At 41.7% G+C, this 14,779-nt stretch overlaps 1 protein-coding gene across 2 annotated transcripts in view; it reads left to right on the top strand.

Annotated features, from left to right (window-relative positions):
* gabbr1b (gamma-aminobutyric acid (GABA) B receptor, 1b) overlaps window positions 1-14,779 on the top strand; it is a 159,423-nt gene that overhangs the window by 82,876 nt on the left and 61,768 nt on the right. For both annotated transcript variants that reach the window (XM_058047926.2, XM_078792222.1), the window contains 3 exons: window positions 7,964-8,098; window positions 11,441-11,611; window positions 13,324-13,425. In XM_058047926.2, the coding sequence (XP_057903909.2) occupies window positions 7,964-8,098; window positions 11,441-11,611; window positions 13,324-13,425 (408 nt within the window). The remainder of the gene's footprint in view (window positions 1-7,963; window positions 8,099-11,440; window positions 11,612-13,323; window positions 13,426-14,779) is intronic.

The following is a 14,779-nucleotide window of genomic DNA, read 5'->3' as shown; positions in this document are numbered from 1 at the left end:
TTGCAAACATACAAAGAGTGCGAGCAACTAAGCTAGCGATGACACAGGAGTTAAAGCAGGGCGGCGCAAAGGAGATTGATTGACAATGTCGTACAGCTAATCAGGACACAGAAGACAATGGGCAGGGCCGACAGACGAGAGAGGGCAGCAAGACCCCCAACTTGCACATTGGACCAGCGTTCATAACGTTCATAAGTTGTCATTAAAAAAAAGCTCTTAGAAAAAAAATTAAGGCAAAACAGAAACTCTGTGAAAAGTGAACTGTGAACCATTTTATTTATTTATTTTTACCATTAATAGAGCACTCTAAACAGGAAGTAACATCCCTACAGTGACTTTTACACTCCTATTATTATTTTAACTCTCTCCACGACAACAGACACAGGTCGGTTCTTTGAAACGGGCGTTTAATACATGAGCTTGTTTCTCATACATCCTTGCCTTCACGCCGTGAGAACTGCATTCAACCAGATATAAACGGTACATGTCACAAAATGATCCCGTCATATAGTATCGTGAAAGACTAATTAACAACTTAGAAAATATATATCTCGTTGGCTGCTGGTCAACGGAGAGGTCCTTAAAGTCTTGGAAATCCATGTGACTGTTCCCACTTAGACAGTACGTGCAAATGACGTGCTGTGCGTTTACAACTTCCTCCTTTGTCCTTCAATTAATGCTGCCACTTAGCAGCACAAAACAAGAATCTTTAGTTCCGCCATGGGAACAACGAAAACATACACAATAAATTCATTAACTTAATTGTTTAGCTCATTGTAATAATGTACAACCTATTAACTTGTTTTTAAGCTTCAATGAAATCAATCATTTATTAACTAAATTCATGAAAGGATTTAAGGATTATGCTTAGTGTATTTCTGTAACAGCACTTACAATTATTATTATTATATAGTAGACAAAGGAAGATAATATAAGACATATAAGACATAAACAAGACATAATATTGACTCACTCATGCTGTCTATACTGTATGTGTACTTTTACAGGTAATCATTGGATGTCTTCAAGCGCAAAACATCAATTATTTTTTTATTTACAGTAAAGTCTCGTTATATCGATATTCTCGGGAGTCGGAAAAAATACCGATATAACGGGACTATCCATATATCCGATCCTGCGCCGAACTGCATTAAAAGTGGGCAATAATGCACTCGACATTGTTCTATAGTATAGAACAATGTCGAGCAGCTTAAATCAATCTTTGCTTAAGGATTTCAATGCGTGGTTTCTCTCGTGTGTATAGATTCTATACAGGCATGTGTTTGGCCAGCTATGTGGGGCGGGTTGAGCATGACCTGTGAACCAGGAAGTGCAGGAATCGGTGTGTGTGCTGCGCTCTGGTGGTGGAAGTGTGAAAAATAAAGTTGACTGGAAGCAGCCATTCGCCGTGTTCTTTTTTGGTATTGAAATCCTTAAGCAAAGATTGATTTAAGCTGCTTTTGTATCGATATAAGCAGACCAAATTGGCTGGCGGGAGATGAAAAGGGCATCGTAGTAACCGGATTATCATAATAACCGGGTATCGTACTAACGGAACTAATTATATCATAAAAGACTAGAAATTTGCCGGGAAATGAAAATAGTATCGTCATAAGTAGTAAGTGTACTTACTGAATTCATTCACCAACAGTAACTTGATTCACTCTTTCACATAACGCAATTCAAATCATCTCTGAAGTACCCAGAGAGACACAAGCAGAGCCGAAAGCCGCAAACTCCACTCATAGGGACCTAGAATGCCAGACTGCTATCCACTCTCACATTCACGTCCTGTAACAGAAAAGACATTCGTTAAAAAATGGATTTTTTATCGAATAAAATATGGGTACGCATCTTTTTGGGTCACCTGTTATATGCTACACTGACTTTTCTGTGGAGCCACATGGATGTCCCCATTTAGTTGCATGACGTCTGTCATACAGCTGATATGTCATAGTCATACATGTGATTGTGGGCGGGCCATCGCAGATCTCTGATTGCGCAAGAAAATGTTATAAGATGGAACTTTTGGTGGTAGCGCAGTGGATTTTTGAGGGGATTCGAGGGTCGGTGGCTGCAGGATTGGGTTTCTGCTTTTTGCAGATGATGCGGTCCTGCTGGCTTCACTGGGCCGTGATCCTCAGCGCGAGCTGGATCAGTTCACCAACAGTGAACCAGCAGTTGTTATCCCCGGGGAAGGGGTGGCTGGCGCGCCATCTCCGGGTCAGGGATGAGATCCTGCCCCAAGCCAAGCGCTATTGTTTTGTCTTTTTCTAGTGTGCCACTGAAGCCGAGATCGCTCCTTACCGAGCCTTAATTAGCATATTGAAGACATTTTATGGATTTCGACATTGCTTGGGGTGTGTTTCAGGGTTTTGCTATGACGTTTTTTCACACTTCACATGTCAATACAGCACGGCACACAAATGCCGTGAAATGCGTTGTGACAGACTGGTGCTTTTAAAAGCATCACCGTGATTGGTTGGGGCTGCTCTGTGTTGAATCCTCACTTCAAAAGCCCGAGGCAGTGTTGGGTAGCATTAGATGTCCATGTAGATTGGCATGACAACAGTAACCTTGACAACTTCACTTCAAACAATGCGGCTTTGGCTTTGCCGTTGCACAAAACCCCACCGTGCGCTAAACAGGAACAGATGGGTGCTTGTTGACTTTTATGCTTGTCGGGTGAAAAAGTCACATCAAGCCCACTCAACCTATGTCCGCACTCAGAAAATGCACATTTTACCCACTCCCGTGTTGACAAAATATCACAGAAACCTGCAAAGTCAACCACAGCTGACTTGATGGACGCCTCTTCATTGATACAGTGGGGTACCCAATACACAGTGACGTGTATATTATCTTTCAAATCAATAAATCAATGCTTAGCCCACCCCAGGAAACCATCAGGAAAGTGCAAACGGAACGCTGGTTGTGTTGCAGTTACAGATTGGTTTGTTTTGATTAACGTTTCCACAATGAGAGCGCCAGGCTCACCAGTCCAATTCATGGCAGCAACTGGAAAAGTAACCAAAAATAATGGTAATGGTAATGGTAATGGTAATGGTAATGGTAATGGTAATGGTAATGGTAATGGTAATGGTTTAATTTCATTTGAACATGCATCAGATTCCAATTGAGTGCATCCCATAATCAGTTCCCAGTTCCACATGTCCAAAAGGAGTAGGAAGAAGCAAAGCTTATTAAATCCTACCCCTCCATCTGGTACTTTTACAATCACTAACTGTTACATTTGTTCACTTCCTGCCTTTCTAATATAATTTAAGTTTTTTTAATTGATTTAAAAAAAAATCTTTTTTGTCACAAACCGAAATACGAGGTGATATGACCATACGATGACTTAATGGGTACCATAGTAACCGTCATGACTGGTTCTAGACATTCATTCATTCAATTTTTCATTGAATAACCTCAATTGGTATGTTCATCCAAAAGTCCTATTGATCGTATGTGAGTGAACGCACTACTTTTTAACGATGCTTGTATTCTTGATATGATTGGAGGTTATTGATGAATCCTAATGGCTTTTGAGTGTGGAAGTTGGCAAGCGTGTGTTGTTATAAAAATGCACCTGGTATCCAATATTATGGGTTGTCTGAGACTCTTTGCATCCATGTGGGCGTTTCTCTCACCTCGTCAGCTCAGAGCTACTTGCAGTGTTACTTGCAGACTCGCTGTCATCCTCTTTGACGACGCTAACTTGAGAACTCGACAACATCACCCCGTCTCTCGCACAGCCAGTACTCTGCACCAAGCCTGGCTTGCCAAAGATTGTGTGAAAGTTGCCTAAGCTGCCCATGTGCTCAAGTCTATATATATATATATATATATATATATATATATATATATATATATATGCAGATAGGCCCTGAGTAGTTGACAGTTGCTGGCTTGCATGTGTTGTCATGCCCGGTTGCTGACCTGGGCTCATAACAAAATAACTATAAAAGAGGACCAATTATGCTCATTTTTTTACCTTTGTATTGAGCTGTGGTCTCCTATCGAGCAGCTGCACACAATAACACAAACAGATAACTTTCCAGATCTTCCAGTATCTGCACCTATTCCAGCTGCATTTCCTGTCATTTTTGCTTCCCGCCAAAATTTTTGCTTCTGTTTTAACTTGTTCACAGTAACAGTCCCGTGTGAAATGCCATTGACAGATGAAAATATTTTTTCTCTTGCTGGGAATCACAAAATACAATAACTTCTGCCTGAGCTTGTTGAAGTCCGCCCCACTGTGACATCACAAAGGGGCAGTTTTGCCACGCCTTTAGAAACCGAGCGTTCAGAGCCATCCCAAACTTCTTTCAGGGATCACTTCCAAGTGTACAACCCTCATTATCTGGAACTTAATGGCATATAAGTCAGAAAAGTGGAATAATAATAATAATTATTATTATTATATAAAAATAAAAATAAAAACCCAATCTATATGTCTTAATATATGTCAGCATCAAAGCAACTGAAGACCCCACCCACACAGAGCGAGGTGACGATAGGATAAGAACATGCAAGCACGCAGATAGTCCCGCCCTGCGAAAGGAACGGAGACCTGACTCTCCAGCCAATCCAAAAAAAAATGCATTTGCAACTGAACAGACTTTTGACTTTCTTTTGACCCGTTCGTTCATGACCGACACACCACTACCAAACATGCATAATGAATGAAAATACACCCGATTTATGTGAAAAAATAGCGTGATGACGTCTGCACGGATCGTCGCTAAAATACACGTTTTCTTTGAACACCGTTATACAAAAGTGGCTGGATTTGGAAGGTGTGCTACTTCAAAGCGAGTCGCAAACAACAACTGTAACCTCATCACTCAAGCCTGACTCTCCTCTTTGTGTTTGCCTTTGTCATTTCATCAATCATGGGAGCTTTATCTTTTCCAGCTCTCACGATTATCACTCAGCCAAATTGATAAGTTGAGTGTGCCCCTTTCTCCTTGTTTTCACTCTGCTTTTGATGGATGTTGAACTGCTGCAGCAGTTATTGGATTATATCCATTTTCTTTGCTAATAGCTGCGATGCTTTAAATGTTTTAGGTGTTGAAAGTTGAAAGTGTGTTTTTCATCGGGACAATTTGGATCGACAGTTGCTGAGAGTCTGGGCGCTTGTCTTGAAACAACCATGTACACATTATATTTATCGATATGCTGCTTGTTGGTCAGTAGAATGTTTCCTATTGACTCCAACTTGTGTGTGCATATACTGTATGTACGTATACTGTACGTGCACCTTGCCTTTTCAGTTTTTAGTCTAGTTGGCATTGCTAAGGAACACACCCTGGATTTGGAAAATAATATTAACTGTGAATAATTACATGAAATCTGATTAATCGCAATTAATCCCAGCTTGATTTGCACATGTCATTCATTCATTCATTTTATACTGCTTATCCTCATGAGGGTCACAGGGATGCTGGAGCCTATCCCAGCTGGACTGGTGGCCAGCCAATCCCAGGGCACATATAGACAAACAACCATTCACACTCACATTCATACCTATGGACAATTTGGAGTGGCCAATTAACCTAGCATGTTTTTGGAATGTGGGAGGAAACCGGAGTACCCGGAGAAAAGAACATGCAAACTCCACACAGAGATTTGATTTATTTGTTTATGTAACTCTCCCAATGCTGTAAGCGTGACTATGGGGGTGTTACTTCATATCTAAAGGGCTCTAATATTGTTAAAAAGTACTATGACAATGTATAAATAAGGAGTCATACTTCATGAAAATTGGCTTATCACGGTCGCTTCTGGAACCAATCAATCGTCACGAACGAGGGATTGCTGTATTTTAAAAATCATTCACGCTAATATGACTGTATTTTTCCCACCCACATTCATACCTATGGACAATTTGGAGTGGCCAATTAACCTAGCATGTTTTTGGAATGTGGGAGGAAACCGGAGTACCCGGAGAAAAGCCACGCATGCACTGGGAGAACATGCAAACTCCACACAGAGATGGCCGAGGGTGGAATTGAACTCGGGTCTCCTAGCTGTCAGGCTAACCACTCGTCTACCCTGCAGCCCGATTTGTCTAGTCTCAAATCTTACTTAATTAATCCACAAATGAACAGACTATTGTGGCGGTGTAATATCAGCAAAAATCAAATGAAAACATGTCATCTGAGTAATCAATCACTTGACTATAATTTGACTATAATTGGAAGCTCAGTCTGCATGACAATTTTATGTGCATATTTAAGAGAATGTGATAAGTGCGTACACTCCCAGGCATGAGGCACAGGGTCGTTTAAAAGGAAGCCTTCTCACATCATGCATGCATTAACATAATAACAATGATGGATTGCTGTCTTCCACATAATCATATTTGGTAGAATAACCCATGTTGAATAATACTATATGTCTTATGACACAGCAATACCCTCCCAAATCCTAACCAAGCCAAGTCTGAAAAACACCCAAATCAATCCAACAATCAAGTGAACACCCTTGCACTCCTGTCCATGATTAAAGGTCACTCTGCCTTTGGCATTATCACTTCAATTGTTTATTGATTTTTCATTGGCTTCAGCTTGTAAATGGAAAGCAAGACTTACCATTGACCGTTGGTAACGTGGCTCCAGATAATGGGACTTGACTGCTGGGTAAATGTTGTCTCCCCCCGGCCATCCACATCCACAAATGCTGGTTCCCCTGAAGAGCCTGTCAGGAACGAGATGACCTTGAAGCGTGCCTCACCTCGCCTCGCCTCCGCTACGTTCGTCCTCGTGTATCACTGTGCCCTTTACGGCACCGTGGTTGTATATATTGTTTCATATACATATTTCCCCTACAACGTTTAGGCTGACGCTTTGTTATCTGCATTATTACAGTACAGTACAGTACAGTAGTCGTCCAAAAACAATGCCTTTGTCTTTGTACTGAATTTTTTGACAAGTTGAACAGAATAGTAATTTAATACTTCAATAATATGTGATATGCAATACATTGACAAACGTAAAATAAAATAACAAATCGGGAAGTTGCCCAGAAAGTGTGACCTGAAAGTTTGGTGACCTGGATGTTAGGAGTGATGATGTCCAACGCTGAGCTGTGGTCCACAAAGATCCTCCTCATGTAGGTTTTTTTGTTCTCCAGATGCTGGCATAGCGCTGTGTGGAGTTTAGGACCATTGCATTCTCTGAGGACCAGTTTAGACAAACTGGTGGGGGGTTTAAAAAGAGAGGTGGAGGGTCTCTGATGTGTTGAAAGACCCACCCATCCATCAATCCATACATTTTCTTCCACTTGGTGGTTGTGGGGGTAGCAGTCTCAGTATGAAGGTCCACACTTCTTTGTCTCCAGCTACATCTTCCACCAAGGCATTCCCAGGCCAGCTGTAATCCCTCTAACATGTCCTAGGTCCATCCCAGGGCCTCCTCCTGGCTGAGCATGCCTGGAACACCTCACCAGGGAACCGTCCAGGAGGCATCCGGACTTGTGAAAGACCAGCAGCTCCAAACACTTCATCATTATAGATGTCAGGGCTATGGGTTGGTAATTATGAAGGCGGTCTGTGGTAGTTTTTTGGAATGGGAATGCTGGGGGGCGGGGGCATTTATACATGTCGGGTGTCAGGGAGCAGTTCGACAATTTGGTGAGGATTCTTTGACCGCCAAGTACTCCCGGGATAACATCACCACATCACAAAAACAAAATAAAACACATATTTGCGGAAAAAACAAAAAAATGAAAATGATTTCGGGTAGTGTTAGGGTGAGTTCTCACATCTTAGTTCAATCCATCTCATGTTCTTCAATAGTGGGTGAGTGGGTGAATCCAACGCTTGGTAGCTACCCTTTGGTATTGATACCATCGCTATTTGGATGGATCCGACCATCCCCAATCTTAGCATGAATTGGACCCAATTAGTTCATTGTTTATTCTTTTACTGACAGCCTTCCTGTTTGTTTGTCACCAGTGTGATCCCGGAGAAGCCACCAAGCTGCTCTATGACCTTCTGTACACGGAACCCATCAAAATCGTTCTGATGCCGGGTTGCAGTTCTGTGTCCACATTGGTGGCAGAAGCAGCTCGCATGTGGAATCTCATCGTGGTAAGATGATATGATACGTTATTTCTTTCTTTGCTATTGCCTGAATGTTCTTTTTTGGACATTTCAATCCTTCATTTTTTGGTGCCCATGATTGGCCTGGTGAACCTTGCCTACTTAGCAACAGGATATGTGTCATTGTTTCTTCATAAGCTTTTGATTTAGTTATTTTAGTTGATCTTTATTTACCCAGGCAAGCAATTTAACAACAAATTCTTATGAACAAATGCAGCCTGAAGTACTAATCATTGGTGAGTGTGTACTCCTATATAAAAAGTATTTATATTCATGTTCAATGCCTGTATTTTCTGGACTAAAAGTCGCTCCGGAGTATAAGTCGCACAATGGCGAAAATGCATAAATAGGTAAAAAATAAAAAATACATGCATAAGTGGCACTTGACTATAAGTAGCATTTTTTGTGGGTAATTCATTCAGTTCATTCAGTTTAACCAAACTACTTGACCAAAACAGACATTGGAAGGCAAGTTCTAACAATGAAAGAATAGAGAACAGGCTGAATAGGTGTAAGATATGCTAATGGTAATGGTAATGGTAATGGTAATGGTAATGGTAATGGTAATGGTAATAGTAATGGTTTTATTTCATTTGAACATGCATCAGATTCCAATTGAGTGCATCCCATAATCAGTTTCCAGTTCCACATGTCCAAAAGGAGTAGGAAGAAGCAAAGCTTATTAAATCCTACCCCTCCATCTGGTACTTTTACAATCAGTAACTGCTACATTCGTTCACTTCCTGCTTTCCATTATACAGTTTAAGGTGTTTTTTTTTTAAATAATGCACCTCGTACGGAAGTACTCGGTGATGTGAGCATCCAATGCCATAATGTGTACCATAGTAAGTGTCAATATAGTGATATATATAGCACATCATGACTGGTTCAAGACTCTTCATCCTTGTATTTAGCAAACATCAACTGCTTGTATTGTTTCTTGAATTGGCTCATTGTTGTGCATTGTTTGATTTCCTTACTCAATCCATTCCATAGTTTGATTCCACATACTGAAATGCTATGGCTAGCATAACGTAGTCCTAGCATAGAAGTGTTTCAAATGTACTTCTTCCCTGAGATCATATTTCTCCTCTCTTGTAGAGAAGTATTGGATGACATTTTTAGCTAATTGCTTATTTTTAGCCTTATGCATTATTTTAGCTGTTTGAAGATGAACTGTATCAGCAAGTTGAAGTATTTGTCATTTTACAAATAAGGAGTTATATAGACAGACAGACGGACAGAACGCAAGCCCTCGTTCCTCATAATAAAGTGGTTTAAGTGTGATTCCAATGTTCTGCTATTATTAAAGACATCAGTAGGAGCCAAATGGTTTTTCAGATATGTGTGCCATCTTTTAGCTGGATTTAAACATGCAGGACGTTTGGAGCTGTTAATACAGCAAGGCAGGTTGCCGTGGCATCTGCAGTGATGTGGACCCTGTCCGACTCGGCATCGGTCCGTTGTGAGGAAGGAAAAACACAGATTGACCGATTGAGGCTACAAGCAGCCAAAAAAGCCCACACCCGGTTATGGCCTCGGCTTAAAGGAAAACTGCACTTTTTGGGGGACTTTTGCCCATCAGCCACAATCCTTACGTGAGCCATGAACACACATCTTTGTCTTTTCTGTGAGTTCTAAAGATAAACAGCTAAAATGTCTTGATTTCTTGTTTTTCTTGGTTGGTCACATTTAAATGTTTCAGATCGTCAATCAAATTTAAATATAAGTCACAAAATGAAGCCATTTATCACTGAGGGAGAAAAAAAATCCTATGCTACATGGCTAGTGGTATGTCGGTCATGAACGAATGGGTCAAAAGAACAAACAAACAAGGTCACCACCCCTAAAATACCCGTTCAGTTCGTTCAGTTGCAAATGCTTTTTTGTGATTGGCTGGAGAGTCAGTTCACTGCCTCGCTCTGTGGGTGGGTGGGGTCAGCTGACTGAAAGACCGAGAGATTGACCGACACTGTCGGTGACCTTGTTCATTCCGTTCACAAAAAAGAACTCGTTCTTTTGACGTGTTCGTTCATGACCAACACACCATACTGTCGAATGTGAGCATGAGTGAACGGACTGACTCGACATGGCTGACCGGGTCTAGGCACAGGGGGAGATCACAGGCTAACCACCAATTGACCCAAATGAATGAATCTTTTTACGGAATGAACCGGAATGATCCGGTTCACTGATATGAAGGCTTTTGCCCACCACTTATACATGCCCCTAAATGAAAAGTGATTTCCCCCTAAAGCTAAGAACTGGTTGGGCCGCCCTTAGCAGCAACAACTGCAATCAAGTGTTTGCGATAACTTGCAATGAGTCTCTTTTGCAGAATTGTTGTCATTCAGCCACATTGGATGCTTTTCCAGCATGAAGTGCAGTGCAATGCCAGCCACCCCGACATGACATGGGGGTTCATCCTGGGGAGTCACTGACCAACAGCAAATAGAATTGCACTTGCTAGTCCGTCACATTTTGTGTTAGCATTGTCACTGTCAGCAAATGCGGTGCAATGCCAGCCAACCTCAACCTCAATTATTTTGTTGTTGTTTGTTGTTGTCATGCAAACGTGATAATCAACATAATAATAACAAAATGTTTTTTTCAAAGCCTGGCGTTGAGTACTACAAGCAGTTTTCCAACTGACTTTATATCACCCGCCAAACCACCGTCGGCAGACATAAAAAGAAAAAAAAAAAACGCTGTCAGTGACTGATGCACAATCGTGCCCGCTGTCTTGACAAAGATATGCGCTGTGTACGTTATGAAACAAGTTTAAGATTGCAAGGCGCATCGTGTGACATATTGAGAATATTGTGTAATATTCAATGTCATATGCAATACATGCAGGATGCCGGTTTTGTTATGCTGTGTAAGTGTACCTAATGTTGTGGCCAGTCAATGCAGGGTACCTTTGCCACTGGCCACGTGCAGGTAACTGAAATTTGACAAAATTCTTACATTGTAAGTCGCATGTAAAAAAAAAATGCAGATGCAGATGTACTCGATGTACAGATGTACTGTAATGAAATTTGTTGGCTGTGGCAAAGTAGGGTAGTCAGAGGGGCAGTAAGACTTGTATGACAATCACTTGTCACACAAGTCATTTGTGACATCTAGAAAATCAGCAGGGGATCAAATAAGTACTTCCCCCACCATGAATGCAGATGGTGTAAACATTCAACCATCGGTAGGATTGGTGCCCAGGAAAGCCAAATTAGCGTTGCCAGAAGCTTCTATCAAAGTAATCTTCTGGAATCAGAAGATGACTTGTGAGGTGTGAGGTGCCACAAGATGACATGTTTTCCTTTTCTCCGCTTTCAGTTGTCGTATGGGTCCAGTTCCCCGGCTCTGTCCAATCGCCAACGCTTTCCCACCTTCTTCCGCACTCATCCATCTGCTACGCTGCACAACCCCACTCGAGTACAGCTATTCCACAAGTGGAAATGGACCAAGATTGCAACCATTCAGCAGACAACAGAAGTTTTTACATCAGTGAGTAATACATTGTTTCATTTTACATGATAATACATGATAATACATTACAAGGAACAACAGTCATATAGGGGAAACATCACTCTGGTTTTACACCGATACCATGGAATTACCTTAAGCCAACCGGTCTCAGTTGTTTTCAGTCGTGGTCCCCATTTTTTTTATGAGTTTGGGTTATTGGGTTTGCATGTTCTCACCGTGCATGCGTGGGTTTCCTCCCACATTCCAAAAACATGCTAGCTTCATTGGCCACTCCAAATTGTCCATAGGTATGAATGTGAGTGTGAATGGTTGTTTGTCTATATGTGCCCTGGGATTGGCTGGCCACCAGTACCCTGCCTCTTGCCCGAAGTCAGCTGGTATAGGCTCCAGCACACAACGCGATTCCAGTGAGGATAAGCCGTAGAAAATGGATTGATTTTGTTTTGTCTTTCCTAACTCCAATTTAGCAGTAAAGGAGTTCTTCAAACCTCTGGGTCTTGTTTACCAGGGAAGGATCTGGGATCACCAGATCATCTGAATCGGTCTGTTGTGGTGACAGGGGAACTGAGCTGAAAGGTCAAGCTCTCAGTTTATCAGTCGATCTATCCGGGAGAAACTTGGAGTAGAACCGCAGTTCCTCCGCATTGAGAGGAGCCAATTGAGGTGGCTAGGACGTCTGGTCAGGATGTCTCCCAGACGCCTCCCTGGGGAGGTGTTCAGGGCACATCGGACCGGTAGGAGGCCTCGGGGAAGACCCGGGTCATGTTGGAGAGACTGCGTCTGAAGTCTGGGTTTCCCCGCTTGGGCTGCCACCCCCACGACCCGACCTGGGATAAGTGGAAGAAGATGTCTGCATGAATAACTGTAATTTCTGTAAGAGGGTGAAGAGCCAGATCATCACCATTAACCCAAAAGTGCGGCGGTGAAGCATTTTGGGGAAATTATAGCACTTACTAAACACCAAGTCAGATGCTATTTGGGAATTGCGTGATAGACCACTTTAATGTCCTCAATGACTTCTTCCCATTTTAGTCTTGGATCTCCGCCTTCACATGCGATTGTTGAGGGGATTCTAACTCCTGGCACATCTTCATCAGACTAGACTTCATATTTCAGCTTTTTTTCTACATCATCTGCTCTAGGTTCAAAGCGGAGCCATCATAAAACCTTTACAAGTTTTAAGGTCACGGTTTGCTTCATTTTCAGTCCATTCGGGCTTTGAAATACATAACATTAAACTGCTTAGTTTGATTGAAAATACATCATATTAGCATTAATGATTTTTAAAATACAGCAATTTGCGATTGATTGGTTCCAGAACCGACCGTGATAAGCCAATTTTCATGAAGTACGACTCCTTATTTATACATTGTCGTAGTACTTTTGAACAATATTAGAGCTAGATTACAGTTAGATATGTAGTAACACCCCCATAGTCACCTTTACAGCTTTGAGAGAGTTCCATAAACAAATAAATCAAATCTCTGTGTGGAGTTTGCATGTTCTTTTCTCCGGGTACTCCGGTTTCCTCCCACATTCCAAAAACATGCTAAGTTAATTGGCCACTCCAAATTGTCCATAGGTATGAATGTGAGTGTGAATGGTTGTTTGTCTATATGTGCCCTGTGATTGGCTGGCCACCAGTCCAGCTGGGATAGGCTCCAGCAGTGATGTTTCTATGAAGTACTTGTCAATGCTGACCATCCCATCGCTGTCTCTGTGCCTGACAGACCCTGGATGATCTGGAAGCGAGGGTGAAAGAAGCTGGGATTGAAATCAGCGTTCGGCAAAGCTTCCTGACGGACCCTGCTGTGGCTGTAAAAAACCTCAAGGTGCCTCACGCCCACCAATGCCTCCTAAACAAAGCAGACGTACAAATAAACCAAATGCTGTATACCAAGTCAAATCTGTGAGAAGTTTTAGGGAAAGTACAAAACAGTATAGTACAGTATAGTATCGACCAGGGGTACAGATACTGTATGTAGGATGATAACGTCAAACTTTATCCTAATGTCACCATGCAAAATACACATTTTTGACCCGGAACACAGTTTAGTTCCAAATGCGAAAATGAAAATAAATAGTTTGTGGTGGTTTTCTCCCTTTTCTTTTTGGGACATAGCACGTTTATATAGTCATAGGTGTTGAATTTTGGCAGGTCTCCAACTTTTCTTTGTCCCACCCAACAAATTTGAAGATAAATGGCACCAATTTATACCGACTGAGGCAGATTTGTATTGATTCGATTCTTTTTGACATCAATGGCAGTATCTCGATGCAGCCTGTAGGTGTACCCGCTTGACATAACAATAGAACCTCCAACTGCCTTTTCTTTATTATAATGCCCAGAATGTACTGGAATTGTATCGAAGTGATAATCATTTGGGCAATGAAAAGTGAAAGTGAAAATGAAGCTCCACTGGCATATGTAACTGTGAGCATCAACAAGCCGAGGAGCATACTCCAAGAAGGCTTTCAGCTTTTATTCCCGTGAATCCAGATAAGTCTTGCTGCCACTTATGCTGACAACCAGACCGTGCTTGTGCATTTTGCATCTCAGACACCCGAGGAGTTGTTCCGCACCTTCCCGATGGCCAAAAATAAATTCTCCTGCTTGTACGGCCTGTCTCACTCTGCCTCCATCATCATGACAGTGCAGCACGGGGGGAGGGGGGGGGGTGTTTTGCTGTTAGCTTAACCTCTTCATTTTGTCTGATTGCTGAACGCAAATGTTGGTTATGGTCGATAGAGTAAATGCACAAATCCCCCGAAATCTATTTTTTGCTAAAAATACAATACAGTATTCTAATAGTATGTTTTATTGTGTATGTCAGTGTTTTTCAACCTTTTTTGAGCCACGGCACATTTTTTACATTGGAAAAATCTTGTGGCACACCACTAAACAAAAATGTTACAAAATGTCACCATGACCTCACACGTGCATCAATAAGTCTATGGGAGGAACAAGCTAGGTGTTGCCACACGGACCAATATTACATTTTATTATATTACATATAATATTACATTGCTCTGCTCTGCTCTTTACACCACAGACACTCCACAGTAGCCACGCTTTTACATCACCGCTTTTTGTCTTTCCAAATGACCTTTCGGGAAACAATGGTATCCATAAAAAGGAATATTCCAATCTCTTGTCTACATGCGCCGTGAAAATCAAACAGAATA

Source organism: Doryrhamphus excisus, linkage group LG7 (assembly GCF_037039965.1).
Source record: "Doryrhamphus excisus strain RoL-2023G ecotype Guam linkage group LG7, RoL_Dexc_Guam_v1.1, whole genome shotgun sequence".
Lineage (NCBI taxonomy): Eukaryota > Metazoa > Chordata > Actinopteri > Syngnathiformes > Syngnathidae > Doryrhamphus > Doryrhamphus excisus.
This window is presented reverse-complemented; position numbering and strand designations above follow the sequence as displayed.